General features: G+C 37.9%; 1 protein-coding gene across 22 annotated transcripts in view; it reads right to left on the minus strand.

Annotated features, from left to right (window-relative positions):
* Window positions 1-25,211, minus strand: part of KDM6A (lysine demethylase 6A) — a 162,783-nt gene that overhangs the window by 63,256 nt on the left and 74,316 nt on the right. For 21 of the 22 annotated variants that reach the window (XR_008730840.1, XR_008730839.1, XM_055701749.1 and 18 more), the window contains exons 5-7: window positions 21,742-21,800; window positions 11,172-11,292; window positions 214-268 (exon numbers count right to left, since the gene is read on the minus strand). Coding sequence is in view for 20 of the 22 variants with exons in the window: in XM_055701749.1 (XP_055557724.1) it covers window positions 214-268; window positions 11,172-11,292; window positions 21,742-21,800 (235 nt within the window). In the remaining 2 variants the exon portion in view is untranslated. Of the gene's footprint in view, window positions 1-213; window positions 269-3,709; window positions 3,731-11,171; window positions 11,293-21,741; window positions 21,801-25,211 lie in introns of those variants that run through there. The other variant, XM_055701757.1, reaches the window with a different exon arrangement.

Consider the following 25,211-nt stretch of genomic DNA (forward strand, 5'->3'; position numbering starts at 1 on the left):
ATTTTTACTTATTCCATTTATTATAACAATCCACAATTCCACTGGAAGATCTGTATCCACTCACAGATGGAGCCAAGTTTTGTAGTATCCCCCCTCTCAGTACTGATTCTTTTGATTTTGAAGGATTGTTTCATTAAGAATTGATGCAGTTCTGAGCATAAAACTTAAAAAAATCTACAACAAAATAAATGGAAATACTTATAGGGTACTTACTTTCAGCATTAGACAAAGTGCAGGGATTGCAGTCAATCAAAGCTAACTGAAAATGCTGGAAAAAAAGAGAATTATTTGTTTTTCAAACAAAGTAATAGCAGCACTCTGGCCAGTTACTAAGAATAAATCAATTTTGTACTTGAAAATCAATACTGCATTTTACCATGTGTCTTAAAGAAAACAATTTTCAATTTCTGTTCAACTATTTGTTATAGGAAAGTAATTTTTTTTTATTGCAGATGCAGCAACGCTTCTAGTAATGTAGGATGGCAACAGACATCTTCTCAAAACAACCAGGATAGCACCTAGAAGAATGGCTGCATCAAATGAATGGTCAGAATTGGAAGATCAAGCTTTCCTCAGAATACACAACTGGGAATGTAGTCATACCAGCCCACAGCCTCATGGTGAGAAACATCCAAGCTCTCAATTTTTCTATCTAGAAAAACAGAACAGTCTTCCTTCAAATGGAGTGATTTGAAGTCTTTTTTAAAAAAAACTGATCTCTTGTCAAAAAGCACACAAACTGAACACCTTTGCATTAAAACACGAGTTCATAAATTCTTACATCCTCTCCTCCAGGTATTAAGGTAACTTCAGTTACACATTAAAGCTTGTTTATTTTTAATCACTTTTCCTCAAGAGATATGAAAAATATCTTAAAACAACTGTGCATTCTGAAGTTCTGAGCCAAGTATTTCACTCTTCTAGAACGAAGGTCACACACAAGCAGAGCAATGAAGTCTGTCTGCCAGAAAGTCTGGATGTAAGCAGTCATTTCACAAGTGTCATGCTAATGTAGTGAGCACTATTTACAGTTTGAAACTCAACCAAGTGTGTTAAAATGAACGGAACAGGCAAACTCAAGTGCCTCTGAACTCTTCCAGAAACTCTGTAGAAAATTCCTACACAGTGTAGAATTTGGATTAATATATTAATCAAATACAGAATAAGGCCTAGAAACATAAGAACCTAAGAGATAGCATATATAATACTATTGGTAATAAATACAGTTACCTACAAAATACAGTTTCAGGTGGCTTCTAATACACAAAACACTACTGATGCTTCAGTAGTGTTTTTTTATTTTGTTGGCACAAAAATGCTAATTTAGGTCTGGCTGTTTAAGATGCCAAACTAGGTAGCATCAGGAGCTCATCAGAAGAATGAGAGAAGAGAAGAAAAAAAAAAAAAAATCCTTATTAATGGGTGTATATGCAATTCATTTTCAGCATTGTCATACTCCAAGCTACTAGATAATAGATAACTTTCATCATGGTCTGGTCCTAGTAATACCTCATGTATAGTATGTCTAAATAACACACATCTCCAAGATTTCTAAGAGTTTAACAGATCACTGTATTTCTAAATAAACATTTTTAACAGAAAAAATATTAGAAAATCAATGTATTAACTATAGCAAAGCATAAAATAGAATGCTGACACTTCCATGAGCTCTGAGGCACACAGTGATGCAGTTTACCTCCTCACTGACTTCTATCATCATTTGTAATACGTAACAGCTTTTAAGAAATGAAACAAACTCAAGTTGTATGGTAACAAAAAATTAAGATTTTTAATGAACATTTTAGCAGTATTATTCCCAGAAGAGAGCACAGAAAACTATGAACTCACATATACATTACTTGTAAAATAACTTTTTAACCTCAGAGCAAGCATTAAATAAATAAATATTAAATATTAGCTTATTTCTCTGCTCTGCCTGCTCCTTCTCCTACTGTTCAAGCAGTCAGACAACTTAATATCTCCCCTCACTTACATTGCAATGCAGGCTGTGTGCCTCAGAGACATCCTTTAGTCGGTTACCATAGTGATTCTACTAAGCAGGCAACTTAAAAAAAAAAAAGGACTAAATAAAAATAAAATGCTGTACTTTACATTGCATTTTGCCTGACAAAAGAAAAAAAGGAACAGACCTATATACTTTGGCCTGTACATTGAGTATACCGATCTAAATGGTACAAAATCCTTTTTGCAAAGATGTGTCATCTTGCACTGTCACTAACAATTAATATGAAAAGATAAAGCAGAAATGAACAGATTTCCTCTCACCTAGCAATGCTATTGTAAAAAATAAGCAGATCTAAAGAGAAATGATCAGCAACTGTTCTGCAGTAGCTTTTCAGAAGGGCTATTACAGCGAGACTCACTGAGAGAAAGCACACAACCATATAAGAAAATCTAACCATTTTAATCTTTAACTATACCGGTAGTATCAGTGCTGAACAGTCAAAAAAGGCAGGAATATTCTTATTGATGCCTCCTAAACATTTAAATTCTTACGATTACATTAGCCGACTTTGAAATCTCAAAATCCACAAGATGAAAATTTTCTGTGTAGTACATTTCTGCTTGCGCTATACACTAAGCTACCAACAGTAAATAAACTGATAAACTGAAGCCCGTAACTACAGCAAAATAAACCATTCACACTAAACAATTTTCACAAAGCAATGCACAAAACCCCAGAACCTTTCAAACCAAGAACCTTTGAAATGCACATAGACAGCAAACCTACACCTCTTGCCAGATAAATAATACATAGCTCCCCGCTAAGTAGTCAAAATCAGACACACAAAAAAAGCATGCATGTATTCTAACGCATAAACCTCATAAGCCAAAAGCAGACCCACTAATCACAATTACCAGCACCAAAAAATTAAAAAATAGTAATAATTTCCAACTTCCATTTCTGCAACAAACAGAAGCGGCTAGCAAACATCTGCACCTCTCTCAAATATTGCAGCACTGAAGCTGGCTACTGCTGTGTGAAATAGTTATTATGCAGGAGAGGCCGCTGCAGTTCAGAGACGACATACAATACCTCAAGGCAGACAGCAGTCTATAGAAATTCAAATCCTGAGTAAGAGGATTTACCTAGAAGGCAGTGTCCTGAATGTTAAAAAGTAACAGGCTCTCTTCAAGAGCTGCAGCACAAATCATAATATACCTTGATTTGTAGCCATCTGTAATTGCACAATTATCTACAGCATATTTTGTCTCCTCTGAAGTCCTTGACTTGCCTCTGACTGTGGAAACAATTCCGAAGGTAACCTTCCCAAGGATCAGAAGCACAGTGGATTCCATACAAACAGAACTGATGAAAGCATTAGGTCTGGTAGTAAAGTAACAGCAATCTGACACTGATTTAGATAATTCAGTATGATTTCCTTGCTAGAATTAACACCAGTTCTCCTCACAAATTAGTCCTTTACCATTTAAGAGGCAAGTACCCAGGTTTTTGTTGCTTCTTTAACTGATAAATGACCAACACAAAAAGAACTACTTTCTTCTTAGTGCAGTATTTTCAGTACTGTCTCTGTTTACATCGGAGCCAGAGACCTCGAAAATAGAGGAGACTACTCCCTCCTCCTCTCGAGGATGACATTAGCAAGTTTAAGAGCTCTCGGTTCTGCATTTCGTTAGCAAGCACGGCAAGCCATCATTTGAAACCTGACAATTCTCACGGACTTACCGTGAAGGAAAGCTCCATCATGACTCAGTAAAATTCTGTCAGGACATGGCTTTTTCTGCCTATGTGACCTAGGTGCGATGGCTGTGTCCCTCAGTGCAGCCTTTGTTCGGGTAAGTAGGACACGGAGCGCCTTGCGTAATCGGCCGTGGCGGAGCGCCAGGCCTCCATTTGCCAGGCCCGTTCAGGGCCAGGGGAGAGGGTCAGGGAAGGACGCGCTATGTGTGCTGCCATGTCAGCTCACAGCTCCGCTCCCCAGCCATCTGAATTCACAACACACGCATCTTGCAAGATAAAGGCTTCTGCAGGGCAAACCCTCTGTTACTTTTGTCCAGCATTCAAAAAACCCCAAAACCAAAACCCTTAAGACTGCGGAAAACTATCCCATGGACAGGGCAGAAGAAAGCTGCTTGAGGACAGAAGATACAAAGGTCACATATACCAATAAAACTGATAACAGGATATGCTGAGAAGAATCTCATTTTGAATAGCTACAAGTGAAAAATTCTTTTCAGACAGAAAGATCAGAAAAGCTGTTATTTCCACTAGGCAAAAGAAGGCTGCACTCAAATCTACTAACGAACGTCTTACATAGGGCACCACAGTGATTTTCACAAAGCTATCTCAATACTCACGCTGCCTGCATGTTTTATCATTATTTGTGCAACATCACAATTTAGCTATCGCTGTGTTATAAGCCCAAAAGACTGCCAGACACAACAAAATGCCACTGGGAAAGGGGATGACTGGAAGCTTGCCACCACTGCTGCATCACCGGCATCACCGTGGAGCTGGACGCCCAGAGCTGGGGTGGTTTCAGGACCTGCAGCACTCTGCCCCCAGCCCACACAGCCACCCTGCCTGAACCGAAAGCACAGCATAATCCTTCATGGGAATCTGTGGCTACCCAGCCAGTACACGTGGCTAGTTATTACTGTGTGCCCTGAATGCCAACCTTTCGGTTACAGTTACAGCCAACAAACCTGAACCAAGATACCTCTGATGAGAAGGTCCGCAAATGAAGTGTACCAGCACCAACACTCATTAGCTTGAATGCTCAACTTCTGAGTCAACTATTGCTCTTCTCATGGTTTGTTCTTCCCCTTGCCCCAAATGACAGAACATGCCACACAGCATATTAATTCAATGTGAGTATTTACTGCTCTTTGTAATCGTGGCATTTCTAAAATACACCTACAGTTTTACAGGAAAACTCCAAAATTACTCAAAAGCCCAAGCAAAACTAAGTAAGAGAGGGCAAAGAAAATACTCCACAGGCCAGACATTGTAATGGTGTGATCCACTGTCAAAACCAGTTACACTATTACTCTCTTGCAGTTTGACTGCAGTTCCATGCTGCACTTAAAAAAAAAAACTTTTCATGTTCTTACTTCTCGTATACATCTCTCCATCATTCACATATGCAAACTACAAAGACTTAGAGAGCAATTTCCTTCCCAAATGCTGGTTTCCATCCACTTAAGTTTTTATTAAATTAATCTTCTGACTCATTTCATCTTGCTCTCCACAAGATGCTTTTTAGGTGAAGTGCCTGAAATCTTGAGTATCCACCTTGCAATAGCTAAAGCCCTTTGTTTTGTTTTTACCCAAGAATGTTGCTGACTAGTTTCTGCTAGAATTACAGACATAAAACTAGACATAAGAAATTAAAACCTCTCATAACTATGTATTTTGTCTAGTTAATTTTCCCTTAATATCTGAAAATAACTAAAGTTTCAATTTAACATGCTGAAGCTTAAAAATTACTAATCTAAGCACATATGAAAAATAACTAGGTTGTGAAACAGCACTTGAAGGCTTGGAAGCACAATTTCACTTTCATAAATACATCCTTATTTATTACCGAGAAAAAGAACATTAAAAATGAACAATATGTCTATAACAGCTACATGCTGGCATACAACAGTTGCAGTAGCTAACAATGTATTTCATGAAGATATATAGAGAGATAGGAGAATTATTGGAGTAAGTGATGGAAAAAGTGTCTGACTATAAAGAAGTACTTCGAGCTGTTCATCTGTGTATCAGTATTTAATTTATTTCATGCACATGCACGTAATTCATGCATATTTTCCTAGTAAGTTCTATTTCTTTTGAAGCCTTTTTTTAATCCTAACAAAAGCAGTATGTCTTAACATTATCAACGAATGAGAATCTTTAGGAAAATAATTAAAAAATCAAAATTGTACTTAAATTTATGATTTGCGGACAAGATCAAAGCATAGGCCTGAAGCAAACTACTAGGATAGCTGTTCTGTGTATAAATAAGGAGGAAAAAATTCTAAAAGTGAAAGGCAGAATTATTATTTCTACTGCAAGGCAGATATCTGAAAACATGAGAAATGCAGTTGTCATTCTTCTAAGGGTTTTGTTTATGGGTACAGGATGCATCTGCAATACTCAAAACCCAAAGAAAATTCCCAAAGCACAACATAAGTTGGTTTGCCATAAAATAACCTGCTCATGTGCAGAATTCCTACTGACCCCACATTACAAAAAAAACCAAAACCAACCACCACAAGCACGAGAAATAACCCCAACCAAAAGCAAACAAAACACCCTCTCACAAAATCAAACCCACAGAAATTCTCCCACCCACCCATCGTTCCCTCAAAGTTACTGTTCTAATAAATATGAAAAACTCAGATTTCTTTTTTTCCTTTAAGTAGTCTGTCAGCAAACAACAGAAGTGCGGAATTTTACATTCAGAGGGTTTCAGGATCGTAGCCCTAACTCCCCACCGAAAGCACCACACACAATACTCCAACACTATCAAGCAGAACGAGCACCAGATGGAAGACTGATTTCCCATAGCTGCCATTTCCAAAGTAACTATTAAACCAAGCAATACCAAAGCTGTGATTTTCCCTTTTTTCCTCAGCGTATTTTTTATGCACGTCAATGGTCCTACACAACACACTCAGCTCCCCCTTTGTGCTCTACCTAGCTCTGCATTCAGCTTTCAGCGGGACAAGAGGCACTGGGGTCGCCCGATGCACAGCAGCTCCTGTGTGGATTGCACAGTTCCCTTTGTAGGTATTTTTCACACCCCAAGAGACCAGACACACGAGCAGTCATTTGGTGCCTCTGATGCAGATCAAGCCAACCTGATCACCTGGCCCTCAGCTTGCAGAGCTCAAATGGGTCTGGGGCAACATCGCAGAGAAATGTTCTAGGAACTTCTCTTCGAAATCTCTTTCATTCTGACATATTCACTAGAAATCGGTTAAGATTCAAAAGCACTTAAGAGAAGAACCAAGACACATGTGCAAGACAGGATGATTACATGTAGGAAAAAGGAGGCTAAAATTGAAAAAAATATATTCAATAAATAGGTAAATAACTAGGATATCAAGTGACATGCCGGAAATAATGTGGCACATGCTCAGAAGCTTGAACATTTTTTCCAACTACATTTACCAAACCAATAAAAAGATAACATTCCTAGAGATCTTGCTTTATTCTACTTTCAGATAATCATGGCGCCACAACAGCTGACACCGTCACAAAGAGTATTCCCAGTGTTGTTCGCAGGAAATGGCAAATAGGAGAAGGGCAGCAGGACACATAGTGAAGTGTGAAAAGGTTAGGACTGTGAGGTAAACCTTGTTAGTATGTTGCTGCTATAGTAATCAATAACAAACCCACAACCACCCCGCCCCCTTGTCAGTTGATTTTGGAATTAATTTTACTTTTCTGATGAACGGGGCAAATTCAGCTTTCATGTATCACCTCTGAAGGTAGCACTGCCCTAACTGCCAGGTTACACAAGGATCCTTCTTTTCAGCCAGAAGGGCCACTTCCCATCTCACATCCCCCTGCCCCCACCTCTTAATGTCAGCCTGAAGGCCAAGTAATTTTCAACAGCACTGGTGTTCTTACCAGTTTATGGCAATGGGATAACAGAGCAGTCAAGGGTTCTCATAGCAATTTGCAAGTCTTAACTGCAGCAATGTTAAAAACATGCAAAAGCAGTAATTGATTTGAAAAAACACTCAGAGTTGATTTTATGCTTGTTAAACAGCACTCTAGCAATTATCTTGATCATCAACATCTTAAAATAGTAAAAATTAATTTTGAGCTTAAATTGCTTACATAAAATATAGATGATTTATGGTAATGCTCTAAAATTGTGAAAAACATGGAACATATGACCTTCAGACTCCCATCTTCCCCCTTTACTGAAGACTCTTACTGACAATGACTCATCTGTTGGCAATGGTTTATTCTTAGCAATTACAGACTTAATATGAATGTTTAAATACCATCAAAAATATTATGATATTTCAAAGTACATTAATGCAACATTGGTACAATCTGTGAAATCCAGAAGTCACAAGCGAATACTAGATGAAAAGTTACTTCCACTTTCTGCCTCAGTGTCAAATAGGAAGCTCAAACTGGGCTACGAATCCCGTTATACAGAGCCCCAGGGAAAGGGTCCGTGCACAAGGTCAGTCATCCATCAGACTGGATCCTAAAGCCCATAATGGTTCTCTAAAATCCTGGATCCTTTTAAAAAGGTCCACAAAGCCCAAAAAGGCACAAGACAACTGTGTCTTTTCATTACTTCAGGTTACTTCTCTGAAGAGACAAGATGCTCAGTCTCAGAGAAAGAGACAGACTGTGAAAACATCCTTTCACACTCTTTGATCTTAGCTCTTCCTCGTTTTATTCTCCCTATGCTTGTGCATAACCACTGCACCCAAACTTTGTTTTGTTCTCTTCACTAAGTATTTTCTGACTTGCCTTTTGTATTCTTGTCACTCAGAGTTCTGGCTTAAGTGTGGGGGTTTTTAAACCTCAATTCAGGGATCAGTCAGATTGGCTTTCAAAGAAGCTACTGTCCTGCTTGTTCTTTGTCTACTCCTCAGTTGATATATTCCGATGTATAAACTGGTATGTTTCTATCAGTATTACTTTGTTTTCAAAGTAGATCAGTCTCAGTACTCCACATTAAATCTACTGAAAAGATGAACTGAATACAGCTGTAATTGTTCCGAGACTGAGTGGATTGCCCCACTGGGTCTCTTCTTTCCTAATCCTCACTGTTATTCTCTGCTAAGGATTGCCACCTCCATAGCAAAGGAAGCGAACCAGGAACTCTACCTCAGGTGTTTCAGTTGGTAATTCCAAAGCAGAGTTTCATGTTACGTGTTGCATCAGAAGGTGGTAAGAGAACTCTACCCACTCCTTCCCATTCACGCACTCCTGTCATCTACCTTGCATTGAATCTAGCAACTGGGCAATCTCAAGCTGAGCTGTTTTAGACTTCGGAGCCACCTCAGTCTGCAAATGGGAAAAAAAAAAAATCACTCTATTCAATGTAGCAGAGGATGCTGAACAATGCAATCAGGATTGCAAGGTGGAAAAAGAGAAAAACCTTTCAGTAACAACCTGCAGTTACACTGCTTTAAAGATAATGTAAAATTATCCTTACGGCACCCCCTCACCCCTGCCCCGTTTATTTCATCACCCTTTTGAAGATCTTCACTCTGCTCCAGCTGTTTTTGTTGATGCCATTTGTTTTCTTAAGTGACTTAATCACATAGCACATAAAAGAAATGGAATCATGATAATTCTGCGTTACAAAGGAGTAATTTCCTTCTGTTTTTAAAATAATATTTTGGTGTTTGTCACATTTGTAGCTGGGGTATTGAAAACTAAAAGTTTGGTATACTCAAAATCCTTGTGATAAATGACTGTTTTATTTCACAAAGTTGTGAAGATCAAACACAGTAAATTACTTAAGATTTAATTCTCATAATACTTATTTAAATACTTGATTCACTGATGGAATTACATATTTCATGGCACAGCAGGAAAAGGTTATTTTTTTCTTTATCAATTTCTTCTAGTAAAAATACTGCTGAAGTTCCTTCCACTACCTGATTACAAGTTTACTACCTCCTTGCAAACGTACTCTTCTGTTTTGACCCTGACTTCCTTAAAACTAAACCCAAACTGTACTACTTCAGCACTTCTTTTATTCCCCCTGTATCATGACAGGCAGTAATAAATTTGTGCCAAAATACAAAGAAACAGGACCACCCAAACTCACACATAATCCCTTTCCCAACACAGTGGTCTACCTCTACCTCCCCATGCTCTCTTTTGCCATTCATTGCACTGAATCTTTCCTACCTCTATGCAGTATCATCCTCTCTAATCACAATTTCCAACTCCACCTGTCTCTGGAGGTGAAAGCCTGGACTCTGGATGTAAAAAGGAAGCCTGATGTGACAACTGCTTCCCATTATTACAAATACTGAAAGGAAAAATTGATATTAACACTTTATTGGACAATGTGATTTTGATAGCCCCACAAATACAACTTCCAGGAAAATAATCTGCCAGGAAAAGGAAGCCACAAGATTCTTGAAAACAAAACACCTAATGTTTTCAGTAGTTTTGGGAGAGATCAATATGCAGAAATAGGTTTGTAAGTTACACTTAATTACTAATTACAAAATTCTCAGCCCTGCAGGTGTATTTTCCAGCACATAAAACTCTGTTAAGAGAACATTTCCTTTTTCCAAGACACACATGCCTAAATTTACAGTTAAGGAAGAAAAGAACATGGGGATAGATTAGGAAATGGTAGGAGGAAAAAAACTGGGAAAACATGTTGAATGGAGGGAGATAAAATGACAGATTATAACTGGAGACCAAAAAAGAATGCAAGCAGTAAAAATTTATTTAAAGGAATACAGAAGAAACAAAGTACCATATAAACACAAACCATCTGTAACTGATTAGCTGGGAATTGTTGCCTTAGAAACTGACTCTCAAACCAGTAAATAAAATAATGATTAACTGCTAGAAAAGTAGAAAGTATATAAAAAATTGATGTGAGAACATTATTTTGCATAAAAGCTTTCTATTTTTAATAATTTTTAAGAACTCCCAGTTTACAGTAAGGCAGCTAGGGGGAAAAAGGAAAACAGAAAAAACCAATAAAGATAGGAAAAAATGGGAAAAAAAAAAAGAAAAAAACCAAGAAAAAATAGAAAAACCAGAAGAAAAATAGAACAAAGAAAAATAGGAAAGAAACAGAAAGAAGAAAAATAGGAAAATAAAGGGGGAAAAAGGGAAAAATAGAAATAGAGAAATCCAAGCTACTAATTATTTTATTTTTCCTCCACCTTTCTGTGCATCCTCAGCCTCCTCCCCGAAATGTACTATTTTAATGAGAACCCTACATTGAATTTTTGATCTTTTGCAGTATCAGTCCTCATCTACAGTTCTCCTGGGCTTTTTTGAGTATTTCTAGTATCTAATGCACCTCAAATTCTACCCTTACTCTGTCTTTAGATTAAGATATTTCATAATGAAGCACTTCTGTTTGTAGAGCAGATACTATTTAACTGCTACTTGCTTATGCATCCTTGCAGTTTTAAGATTAAACACAACTTGTACAAATGTTAATTCAATTTAAACCTACCTTTAAACTAGACTCATAGTCTGTATTCACTTTGAACATAAGCCCAAGTCGCAAATGAATTTCCTTGGCTCGACAAAAGCTGGGATCAACATAAAGCGCCTCCTGAAATGCTTTAATTGCCCTGAAAGAAAAACACAGATTAAAAAAATATTTATTTACTGAAGCATTACTTTATAATCAATATTATTTATATGACTAGCAGAAAGCAGATCAGAAAGCACTGTTACAGAAGAACATATCAAAATGATGGTTTACATGCAATGTTTTCAGTGCAAGTCAAGGACTGGGTAATTTTGTACTCCAGATACCCTGCTATATTTGAAAGTCTATTCTATTAATTTAGAGAAACTAATTTGCTGCATGAAATACAGTAACATATCTGGTATTTCTGAAAGGATGACTCAGGAATTAGCAACAAAATTACTACAACTTTAGAATAATACAGTGATCATTCATGTTACAACCAACTAGTAGGTTGCTTTTGATTCCAGGTAGTGCAGACCCCCCTGAGAGCAGCAGCAGAACAGAAAGCCTAGAAGGAGAGATCACGCACATCTCCTCCCACTGCACCAACCTGCTCCATTTTCCTCTTTCCTCCCTTTCTCTAGCACCAGTGCTGTGCAGGGACTCAACTAATACCTACTGCTCCATTACTTTCCAGTCACTCAATTACCTCCAAAAAACCACAAGCTTGCCACCTCCTCCCATGTTAACTTGGTTTTCATATTCCCATGACAGGTGACGATGGCTCTGATTCTATTTCCTTACCTTTAATTCCTCTCTACGCATGCCCCTGTTCATGATGGCACTGTACCAGGTAAAACAAAAAATGCTATGTAACAATTGTACCTCGGAGCAGAAAAAATGTGATTCTAAACAAGACTGTTTTGCCTCTCAGGCCAACTGCATAAAATTAGGACAGCTGAAATGCAACTAAAAGATAATAGATTTAAATTTCACAGAGGAATTGAGAAAACAGCTAAGACTCATTGCGTTAGCTCGACTGAAATCCAATGACAGGTTGAAACAAAACACCTTCACATACATCACTGCTTGTACAACGACAGAAATAGGAATCGGTCTCACTTAGGGCAGTATTCCAGCACCTAGGCACGGGAGCAGTCCTGACTGCTGTCCTAGGCAGCCCCAGACACCAGCGCTGAGCAGGCAGATGACGGACATGCCTATGGGGAGAACTGTACCCTCTGTGGAGCAGCACAGGGACACTGGACAGGAATTAACCACAGTGCCTAAATCACACGATATTTAGGCAAATTAATCTCATTCCAGCTCTCCAAGTCAGCATTATTTATAAGGACAAAAGGTTAGCAGGTGGAATGGGAAGTTCAATAAATATTTTTCAGAGGCTTTTTTACACACAAAACCCATAAATATAATTTTTTTAATCCATCAGCAATTCTTCTGCTCTAAAATTCTTACAGGCTCTTTTCTCATTCTTGATGGCAAAGCAAACGAAAGGACAGAACTTCCTCTGAACAATGCAACAAAACTGACTGTACCTAAAGCATTAGCTGACTTGTCTAAATAGACCTTAAGAGCAGATGGGCTTAAAAAAAATACTACATTTTTATTGTGGAACTGAAGTTTCCTCTATTACAATCTTTCAGAGGGGCTCTCCCTACCTTGTACCCTACTTTTCTGCTTACACGAGGAAAATGAGAAAGCGAAATACCAAAGGGACAAACTTGCACCAGCTAAGCAGTCTCTCACATCTCCTATAAACTTCCCTGGACTAGTATGGGTGGTGATGAATCACACACCTCAGTATCTACACTGAAATCATAACAAACAAGGAACCATGTCTCGTAACAGTATGCTCATCGCCATCTACAAGAACACCACTCAAACTGAAAGGCCAAATACCAGCATGTGTTTTAAGCTGTGCTTTTGTTATGTCTAAAATCTAAAAGTATAGATTTTATGACTGTGTACTTGCATTGCTTGTCTTAACTCTAATACGGTACTTAGTATGTTAGCCACTGGTATTTAAAACCCATTATTTGCATCTTGGTCAAAGACAGTATCCTAAGTTTTAAAATGGAAGAAAACCAGTGGCTATGGTCCCTGTCAAAGAGAAGACAAAAGTCACAAATAAAGATGTTGTGGTTCTATACCACATAGGAGACTGGGACCATGCTCATAACACTTAATCAATTTCATGTTCTTCACATTTCAGCTAACTTGCTTGGTCAGAAAATTTTATTTCTGTATTCCTCCTGTCATGTCATGTCTCAGTCACAAAGATCATTGAAACATGGATTTCTAAAAAAGCTGAAGAGAAATCCTAAGAGACAAAAATATTTTTATAGTTTCTTGTTTACTCAACAGGAAATATTATTCATTGTCACAGCTAGCAATAGAGTTAAACAAAGCCACAAGTGTAACAAACAACTTGTAAGGGCAGTTTTGAAACACTGTTTCAATGTATACTGTCATCCATTCAAAAGAACAAGGATGTTGCCTACCCCAGTCTTTCAGAGAAGCACTGCACTTAAAAAACAGTAAAATTATCATCAGTGGACAACATGAAAAGACTGTGTCATGTTTAGCACAGAACCTGCTAGTCACAAACAGCCCCTATGAGGTTTGTGTAAACTTTATCTGTCTGCCGACAACACAGCAACACCACTCACTCACCCTTGCGGATGAGTTACCGAGTCAGGCTCAACATTAGTAGCTATCACAAGTGTTTCAGATAACACTTAACCCAACACAATTTTCCAATGAAGACAAGCTCAAAATGTACAAGGAGGAAGAAAACTTGTCGGACAAGACATCATTCCTCTAGACACAATCCATGCAGGAAGCAACAGCATGCCTTTCACCTCATTTTGATGGGCGCTTGGAAAAATACATCCAAATGAACCAAGTAAAACCAAAAATCTCTGTACCCTTTTAGACGCTGTTCAGGTTACCATGCTAATAGCTAAAAAATAATATTATTTTGACTGTACCTTTTAGTTAGCATTCCTAACTAAAAAATATGTATTTTATCTCCTCCATTCAAAATATTGGCCTGCATCTTATTTAACTCTAGTGTTAATTCTGTATTGATTATAGTCTGTATTTTTTCCAGGATGACAATCACCGATGATAATACAAATTACTTCTGTGAAAAAGGGCATCATTAAAAGTTCGCAAATGAAGTAATCCGAAAGGCAGCATTTTCAACAATTGCTACCAGTGGTAGGTGTTCACGTCTAATTTAGTGACTATAGCCTGGTTTTATATAGTCAGTTGAAATTCCATGGAATAAAACACTCAAATTCTGAAAGGACATTTACTTATTAACTCTTACAGAGAGACAAGCAATTCTACATTATAGCTGAATTAACATTGATCTAGTTTTGCCTGTGGGAAACATTTAAACAAAATAACAATGCACTCAAGATTACAGGACACATCAAGAACACAGACTACAGTAAAAATTTTAGTTTGATTTTGGGGCTGCCTGTTTCCCAGTGCCATGCCCAGAGCTCCAGATTCAGTCCCTTACTACAGCAATAGCAAAACATCTGCAACATCACCAACATCCATTTCAATTCTAAGTGCTCAATAACATCCAACACAGATGCCATCAGGGCTTGGTACAGGTTGGTACAACACAGAAGGAAGCCAACATGAGAGGCGGAAAGCAGGAGCAAGTGTTGCAGTAGTAAAGGGATAACGTTGAGATAACATCGGGAGAGAACATGGCCCAATGCTGGTAACTACAGACCTTCCTGGCCCATCTGTTTGCCTCAGTTGGGCCTTCTCAATACAGCAGGAATCACTTGATCCTTACGCAGATCTTTGTTTGCTCTGAAACATCACTAATCCCGTTTCTGTCCTCTGCCCAAGCCAACATCCAGAAAGATGTGGGTCTAGAGGATCCAAAGCATCCAAGTTGCTCAGATGTTTTCCCTCAAAACTCTTCTACAGTTTGACCAAAACTGGAAGAGCAGATATAACCTAATAGCTTGATGACCTGTCACGTATGAAGCAGGACTGTTTAAGAAGCTAGCAGCTTCCTTCAGAAATGATGGCACACAGCCTTTCTCAAGTAGGTTGTTAGTCTTCACCACTCGTTAACCTGCCTTCATGCACAGACAGAGCTTTTCATTTTATTCCTTCAACAGACCAAACATACATTAGTCCAAAGAATAAATCATCGACCAAAGGGCTGGGAGCTCTCATACTGCAGAAAAAAATGACAGGCATCTAAATTCAGCAAGAGGTGACTTTCAGTTTGTTCTCTAAAGATACTGACAATTGCCTGGTAAGAAACAACTTTGGTTTAGTCTATTAGAATTTATTTATATTAAATAAGAGTTTTCTCCAAGAATAGGAGCACTTCCACTAACAGACAGGAAAAGCTATCTAACATTCAACAAAATGGGGAATCAGGACAGGAAAATAGATACCGCAGAGGATGAAAAGCACCTCTGGGGCTTACATTTTACACAGCATGGCTACAGTAATTCAGAAAAAATAAAAGTGACATGAATCTATCATCTCCAAATCAAGACTTCCAGAATCAATACTGCAGCTATCTTTCTACCCACTCATCTATACAACAATTCCTACCATTATGAAAGTGAAGAAACGAGCTGCATAATAATTAATAGAAAGTTACATTAAACATTCAGTGAACTCTCCTAAGACTTTTATTGGAAGGTTTTACACGGATAGACTGTGAATAAAATCAGCTTTGAACTAGGCAAAAGAATATAATAAAATAGCATCAATTCAACTATCCAAAGATTAACACTCATACATTTCAAACAAAACCCATGAAAATCAGAACGAGCCTACAAAATAAAAGAACACAACATTATTCTAATATATCAGAAAAAACACTTGATGCAGCTGGAGTGAAACTTTCTTCTTCATATTCTTTATCCTTTCTCAATTTTCTGACCACCTGTTCTGAGCCTCATGTTATTTCACAGGCTCACTAATAAAAATGATGGGAAACTATGATGGAAAAATTTCTATTTGAAACTCATGATCAGTTTGAACATTAAAAACTGTACATCCACAGCAGTAGTCAGGGAGACTGCAATTTTATGAAACACTTTTACAGACTGTAGATACAATTCCTCTGTTCATAGGGCTGTAACAGTTGTACGGTGAAATACCTAGAGCAGCAGTCTTTAAACACTTCTGTAGAACAGCACCTGAGAACAGGTTTCTTCCAGCATTAGCAAATAGTATGTGTTTTCATCAATCCAAGAAGTTGTTTGATATATAATCACAGAAAGGTAAGACAACAAAAGGGAAAGTTAATTGCCACTTCATTAATGGCTAAAACCAATGTACTTTCCCATTTTATATACCTAAAAAATACATACATAGATCCAGCCAGCCACCTGAAACCTGAGAAGTATTTGACAAAGCAGTATCTTCACAGTGTGTGTTTAAATTCTGTCCTTCTTATGGAGGTAACTACAAACACCAGACCACCCGAATGGACTCTTGACAGAACAAGGAAAGAAGCACCAATACAGATGTGCACCTTGAAGATCACAAGTTACTGGTAAGCAAGCTGTTTTTATACTCTCAAATTATATCCCTCCTAGACTTCCCATTGCAGGTGTTGCCACAGAGCTGGAACACAGGCTGCCAACTACCAGCACAATGTCACTGTCAGCTGGGTGAATCTCAGAGCCTTTCATGCAAACCACAACCACTGGACTGTTTCATCAAATGCTGTGCGTCCTGCACAATGACACAAACTACTGACATACCTGGAGGCATGTAGAGCAGACATCGCATTTGATGAAAGAGTCCAGTGGTTGTTATCTGCGTGATGGGGGGGCGTGTTTCAACACAAATGAAAGAGGTCCCCACTAAGCAGTTTGCATTCCTATGCACCCCCCTACCCACTCGACTACTCTCTGTGTGGAGGAGCCCGGTTCCTTGGATCTGCCAGCCACTGACACAATCAACCTGAGAACCATCTGAAGGATCTGGTCCTGCCGGGGGAAAAAAAAACCACAACCGAAAACAACAAGAAAACCTCAAAACCAAAACACTCCCCTCAAAGACAAATCTTACTGTGTTACTAACAGCTTGCTCCTGAAAAGGTAAGTATTGATAGAGGAGGCAAAGAAGGGCAAAGAACGGACCTTGACAGCACAGGACTCTCCCACACTCACAGGTGAATAGCAACCACCATAAAACCATAGTTTCTTGGGTAGATGAGTAAAGTGTGCAATACTGAGGGTTGGCACATTAGCCTACAGGAAAAGTTTACAGTCCGCTGTAGACCTGGGTACTTCAAAAGCAGTTTAAACAGCTGCTTTACTACTTCAGGATGACTGTGAAAAGAGCAAAGCTTACTTTTCTGTAAAAAGATGGAAAGAGAATGACAGCCAGAGAGAGCAAGAGAGAGATCAGACTCCTTCAGCTCATGGAATTGGTCCAACGTGACTGGTGCTAAGGCCATCTCACAGCTGATGTAAGTTTTGTGTGTTTTCCTGTAGGTAAGTGGAGAAGAATGCTCCTGCCTCAGTGAAGCCTTCAAAGGACTTTTATGAGAAAAGTGACTCTCAGGTGTCTGGAGGCCTGCACAGTGACCAAGAGATGAGATGCAGTACGACAGATAACAACCAAGGGCTGCCTTCTGCTGTCTTCTTGACCTCTGGAGGGCTGTGGAACTCAGCAGCTGCAGAGATGGGATGTGGAGAGCTTGCTCAGTGCTCCTACGTTGGAGATGGAGGTGCTGCACTCTGCCAGTGGGGGTTGTACATGCTTACTGCCTCTTGCTCATTGTATGTCTTTACCTGAATTACGTAAGAATAATAAAAGACTGCAGCTGCCTTCTTGATGTAAAGATCCAGTTTTGAATCAGAACCGAGGAGGGGAAAAAACTTTTTGTGCTGAACTCCCATGTCCCTGTTCCATGGAGTCAAACTTATGCTAAGAGGAGAAATTCCAGTGTACAGAACACCCTGGGGCTTACAGAAGTGCGAGGATGCAGCAGTGCAGACTGGGCTGGCTGTGGGGTTACTTTAAAGGATCCAGAGGCAGAGACAGTGGTTCTAGATATCACTTGATATCTTTACTGAATAGATGACCACAGTGCTTCTGTTTTGGCAAGGATGGCTGTAGAAGGGCCAAGAAGTTCCAGTCAGCAGTAGCAGATTTTCCTCAAGACAATCTGCACCTTCAGCTGTGATGAAGGTGAGAAAAAGGGTCTGGATCATCTCTTGCATTAGGTCTTTGGCTTTTTTCAGGACTGTATCCAGTAAAAGCATCAGTGCTGAAGGACTCAGTCTGACAACAGGTAACTTCTACAGCTGATAAGGAATCCTTGGACTGAAGAGCTTCAGGGTATGCTAAATGGGCTGTAAGGGTAACTGATCTCAGTCTCCTGTAAGATGTTTCTGAGGAACAGTATATGTCTCACACACTGTCTAGCAATTTGCAAGACAACAGTCACTGAAAGTAACGCAGGCTAGCCTTGGAGCACCACGGCTGGCACACTGGGAGCCAAAGAGGGTGTTACAGCCAGTTTCAGGACACAACTGCAGAGGTTGGACTCCATCTTTTTATCTTGCTGGGACTCTGTGTACATCAGCAGATGACAGATAGTGAAGGTCAGAATCCTTACTGAAGTAAAAGAAAAAAACCTGCATCCAAGCCACTATATTTGGATGCACCTATTGCGCAGAAATGAAAGATAGCCTTTGATTAACTACTTAAGTTCTTTAAGTGTTCAATCTAAAAGATAACTAAGAAGGAGATGAAATTATTCAAGTGATGTGAATATCTCACCTATCTCTAGTCTACTGTGTTCTACACTACTTGAAAACAGTGAAACCACAGGAAAAAATCAGCTGACAACTTTACTTACTGCTTGATGATAAATGGTGTAGAACAACAGAGTATCAAAATTTAAGATCTGTAAGATCTATTTTACTATACTTGAATCAATTTATGGAGCTAATCCCTTACAGTGTATCTTACTATACTAATTGCATGAAACAGCCTGATCACACTATTCCAACATTTGTATATAACCGAGAATTTTCAGTTAATACATGAATAGTCAAACAAAATCACCAATTTAAAATGATGTATCAACTATGATTTGTACTTAATGCTATAATGCTGCTTTAGCATATAGGGAAGTTTACAGTACTGAATTACAGTGAATTGCATATGTGTCTTGAAGCCAGTCCAACACTTCTCTTCAAGAAAGCTGGAAAACTTAAAAAATAATGTAAAAATATGAACAAGAATTCTAAACCTGACCTTATTGCCACTTTTTTTATTAACCCTGCTTATACAAGACATGGAAAAACCTGAAATACCTCCTCACCCCTTTCTTTTAGAAGACCTATGTACATGCCTCTCATTAAAATCAATGAATATCTGAAGTGATGGGGATAAAACCAAAAAATGTTCATGGATGAACCACAGTAGTTTAAACCACCTTAAACAGTCTAGGTCTCCTTTACCTGCCCAAAATACATGGATTTGTGTACTCTTGTAAACATAAATAGTTGGAATAGCTGCTGCAGAAATAAGTTTGACTCGCATTTCACTCTGAAAGAAGCAGGATTTTCTTTGCAATCTGCAAGAGTCCTGTGGACAATTCAGATCTACAAAGAACAACATATCTACTGTAAGTGACTTGCTATCACCTCCAAGTTTATTATGAGTTTGTCACACCTGAACACCCACAACCATACATCCCACTCCTCTCACCCCCAAAAAACATAGTAAAGGCGGGGCGAAGCACTCAAAGGGATTTTTAAAAAAATAATCACACACAAAAGTATAACATTTATTTGTATCAGATTTTCTTCCTCTGAAAATTCTACCCAATACTCTAATGATATACAACTTCCTTGGTACCGCACTATACATTATTTTGTTGTATGAATAAAATGGCAAATATGATTATTCTATAAACCTTCACATAAAGCTCTATCTGCATTTAAGACATCGTAAGTTAAGGCACCAATTTATACTCACGTTCTCAACAAGCTTACTTAAAGGCATGGAAGAAAAATCTAAATTAATTCAAAGCTCTGATTTATTAATACCAAGAGCTCACAATCACCTGACTTTGCTGCACCTGATGGTGCTGCTCTCACCACCATTCACTGGAAGGTGCTAAACAGTACAATCTGCTGATGGCAGAAGTCTATATTGAACAGTTACTCTTTCAAAAATATCAACTCCTCTAAATCTAACTACTTAATTTTATCTTACAGTTTTCTACCATTTTCACAGCGCAAATTGTACCAAGATACTGCTTGTAAGAACTGGTACACAAATTACTTTTGAACGTTAAATTACAAAGCCAGGTCTGCTTAAGAACAAGAACATTCTGAAACTTGGTGAATTCAACCAAGACTGATCACAATCTTAGAACAGTAGATTCTCAGCTTTTCTGAAAACTTTTCTGCTCTTCTCTTGTGAATTAGAATGCAATAGAGTTGCATGCCACCACGTACAATACGTGGCATTCTTTTCACTATCAGTGAAGAAAGCAGTAAGTTGGAACATCAAAAAAAACCCCAAAACCCAACAAAACAGGTTTCTGAGCTCATGATTTAATCAACTTATCTTAATTTGAAGAATAAACACTTATTTACATTATCCTGAGGAAAGGACAAATCTTTTGTCTTGCAGATCCATAAAAACAACCGGGGGGGGGGGGGGGGGGGGGGGGGGGGGGCGGGGGGGGGGGGGGCGGGAAGGTGCGTGGTAATGAATGATCACTTTTACAGTTCCAAACCGTAAGTTAGTAGTCATGGCCTCCTTAACTGCAGTCACGCTTAGTCCAGTAAGCTGATAAAACCTTTTAGTAATCAATCAAGTAGTAAAGTTACACTTATTTTAATAACAGTTTCCAAAAAAGCACTGACCTAAACACTGTACTCTTCTGCCTTTTTTCTGATGACACTGTCTGCAAGAATAACCCACAATGGAAGTTTGAGGACCTTGCAACAGAACCCCAGTGACTGATTCTATTCCATTCCTCATTCTTCTCTCATCACTGATAAAGCAAAACCAAAACTCCAATGGAAAACCAACTCTCTTCCCCATATCCAACAGCAGCTCCTTTCAGCCCCTGAAGCCCTGCCAGAATTTACAACTCTTTACATCAGTTTTAAATGTTCTGATTCAAGGCTAAGTGTACTACTTTGCGTGTCCAAAACTTTCACGGAATACAGTGATATAAAAATTGCTGAATTTTGCCACTTTGCTACTGCTTTTCCAAAACAAAAGTCTTTTTCAAACAGGCTTTCAAATAATGGCGGGAGACCATCCGTAACAACAATTAACAAAACCATGCTGAGTCATCCTGCTCCATCCCCCTTGCTGAACTGTACTACAGGGAGCTAACATTCTTCTTCTGTAAGTGTTTTCCTTTTCAAGCAACTGCTGTGGTTGCCACAGGTGTGTGACCTATGACAGTATGCCTTCAAACACCTTATCTACAATAACAAAAAAAAATAAACTATCATACACTCACACTGAAGGTGAAATATTCACCTACCAGTAAAACATGGCACAGTACTGACACTGTTAGTTTATTCCAACTTACCATTGAAAGGCATTGTAATGGAAGTAGACCAAACCAAGGCCATATAAAAAGGCAGCATTCTGTAAAGGAAAGGAACAATGTTTAAAACCCAGATAAGACAACCATATGCTGTAAGATTAATTTTCCAGTATTTTATTCATCCTTTGACATTTTGTTTCTGTTATAAAATAAGCACATTTAAATTTCACCTTAAACACACAAAAAAACCCAAACAAAAACAAAAAGAAATTAAAAGACTAGTAGACATTTAAAAAAGAAAAAGGTGATTCTCCACAGAGTATTTTGGAAAGAATAGTAACAATAATATTCAAGTACTTTTTACATCAGAGAAACTGATAAGCTTTGTTCTAACTGTACAACAGCAGGGAAGGAAATGATGGAGTAGAGGTCTTTGGCAATTTAATGTAATAAAAAATGTTTTATGACCGAACACCATTTCAGAGTCATAATAATTTATACACTCATAAAAGTAAACAAAGCTGCACACTCTGCCTTCAGTGTCTAAAGGAGAACATTAATTATATGTATCTGAAAATATGGTTAAGGCAATTTTACTTTTCTAAATACCAAAAATACAGACTTCAAATCTAAGACAATCTGTATTTCTTCACCATCAAATTTCTATTTTCTATTTCCCTACTTTGTAGAAGGGGAAAAAATAAACCCCAAATGCAAAAACCCCAACAACCATTCTCCTTCTGGAAAACTATGTTTCCCCCCCATTTTCTTTTCATGGAAAAGTATGATTTACTTCTAAAGTGTCATTACTAAGGAGGTTTTATGAATGTTTAACTAACCAATTCTACAAGTAATTATTACAGTACTATTTCCTAAGTTAGGAAAAATAAATACATTGCTTTTTCTTTTTAAAAATGTCACAACATAGTTGTTTTCTATTTAGCAAAACTATTCCATTATTTGCAGGACACAACATGTACATGCGGCCTATGACACATTTTTAGGCTTTTCTAATGTATAATCTTGGTTTTGCGAGACCAGGAATACATCCCAAAGAACACAAAGCTCTGACACATAGAGAAGAGATGGAATTTGCATTATGAAAGACTGTAGTTCAAGACAATCCTTCTTCCACTTGCACACACCTCTTCAAGAAGTCAAATTTCTATGGAATTTCATAAAAGGAACCCTAGTTACGCCTTAAATCCAATCCAAATATGAAAAGTATAACCAAATTTCTCCTAGAAAATAACTGGTAGCCAGAACACAATTCAAAGAGCAGTAGTCATCAGAAACAGGACCCAATACTACCATTTCATTATACCTCATTTGCATATTCTAAATGCAAATTAAAACGAGGGGAAATGCCAAAGATCCTTTCATGAATACAGCTGGATCATAGCTTCGGCAATGGACTGCTTCCAAGAAAACACTGCAGTATGACCAGATACTACAGCAGTCAGAGCACTTGAAGATGTTAACAGGGTAGTGGAGGGGGAAATACATAAACAATAAAAGATGATACTTTAATACTACCATAAAACTATATTCCTATTTAATTGAACAAAAACACAACATGGACACTGTAAAGATAAAAGACCTCTGATTCCATATCCCATGTATTTCCTGCTTTCCAAGCGTGCTCCGATAACAACAGACTGGGAAAGAAAAACTGAGCATACATGCCTTGATTTAGAAGTCATTTTAAATGAAATAGTACGACAGAAAGGGAGATTTTCATATGTGCAGCATGGAAGCCTGTGAAATACAGCACACAGCTAGTAACCTTAATTGTGTCAGGTCAGGCTCATTGGTAGAACAGAACAACGCTGCCTGGTGTTACCTTCAGAGATTCATCAACTGCAATTCAGACTAGATTATCCTAAAGATTGAGAATAATAGTAGTAACAAAGATCCTTCATCACCACACTGCAAAACTCAAGCAAAAATATGCCAGACAATTAAAACCTCTTCAAATAATTTAATTTCCTCTTCTGATACCTATTAGAATTCACACTCCAAAGGAACTACAGATTCAGAGGATTAGTCTAGTTGATATTTGATCCTAAGGGTTAATAACAATCAGCTTTCAAGGCACAACAGGACCAAGATGCAGGTGATTTGGACAAATGTAACTAATATATCAAATTCACGTGAAGCTTTCAGGTTGCCCCTGGCCCAGTAAAATACAAATCAACCACCACTGCTCTGTCCTTTGTTCTGTGACTGGTTTTCCCATTTTTCTCTCATTCTCATTTGGCCTTACAATGCATCTGAGATTGACCTTAAAAATCTGTTAAACTGCCACCACCTTCTCAATAAAAAACAGGGTAAGATTTAAGACTCTGTAATACTTTACTTCAAATGTAAAGGTGTACATTCTGAAATGTCAGTATGGATCATATTTATCTGTTCTGAAATACTATAGCTTTAACCATTTGTAACACCATTAGTACTGCTTGCTCATTATTTATTAGATTTCCATTAAAAAAGATTTAAAATTATCTTTTAATCTGTATTTGAACCTGGATGGGACTTTCACAAGGCCTGAAAGATATTACAGTGTTTCAGTGTATGCAGTATTTTCCCACAAATAATTCAAGGTGAGATGCACATGAAGTTCATTACTTAAACAACTAACTTTTATGCCTGTATTGCAGAACGCCATCAAGTTCAATACGCAGCCAACTTCCTACTGGCAGCTGCCAATATTTAAGTCTAGAGCAACTTAATGCCTGTCATGATCCACAAGCAGGATCATTAATGAAATTTTTGCCTACAAAATGTCCTTTTTCTTAACATCATAAGATCCTGTGACTGTTTACCTGGAACGCATCCCATCTTAACAAATCTGCTTTCAGTTGCCTCTGTTACTTGTATTTGAACAAATTTATACAAAAAAAAAAATATCCATGCCATGTTTTCCAGTAAAGATTACTTTTGTAATTTAAACCCTACTATTCAGTAAACCTGCTATAAATTGCTGGTGAGGTAGAATACAAGCCCACTTTTTTTCCCTCCAAACATTTTTCAGTAAGAAGTAGAGAACAAAATTATCTTACTACAATTCTTTCCTTGAACTTCTTAAAAACCCTCACAATTTCTGAAGTTCTCATGGTAAAAGAACTCATTCTTTGGCTACTAACTTCTAATGTAATTTTTATGTTATCAGATTTCTCTCTTCACTAAAATCTACAGTAAATTGAAAAAAGCAGCAAACTGAAACAGACTGTACCTCAAATTTAACGTCTGGGCTTTTTCATTCTACATGCTATTAAAAAGCAGACAAACTAGAAATGCTATTTCCAAGCTGATGTCACGTACATTTTCTATAATCAAAAAATGTTGAAATGTTTCATACCAACCACTAGATGGCTCAAATACCTCTTTCCATTTTGCACACTTACACAATTTAAGATTGTCAAGTTTATATTGTGTATTCTGCTTTGCATGCAGTATTTAATGCTGAGCAAAGTTCCAATTTTATTTTACAAAATGTATAAGCCACATTA

Source organism: Falco cherrug, chromosome 2, assembly GCF_023634085.1.
Source record: "Falco cherrug isolate bFalChe1 chromosome 2, bFalChe1.pri, whole genome shotgun sequence".
In the NCBI taxonomy this organism is placed as follows: domain Eukaryota; kingdom Metazoa; phylum Chordata; class Aves; order Falconiformes; family Falconidae; genus Falco; species Falco cherrug.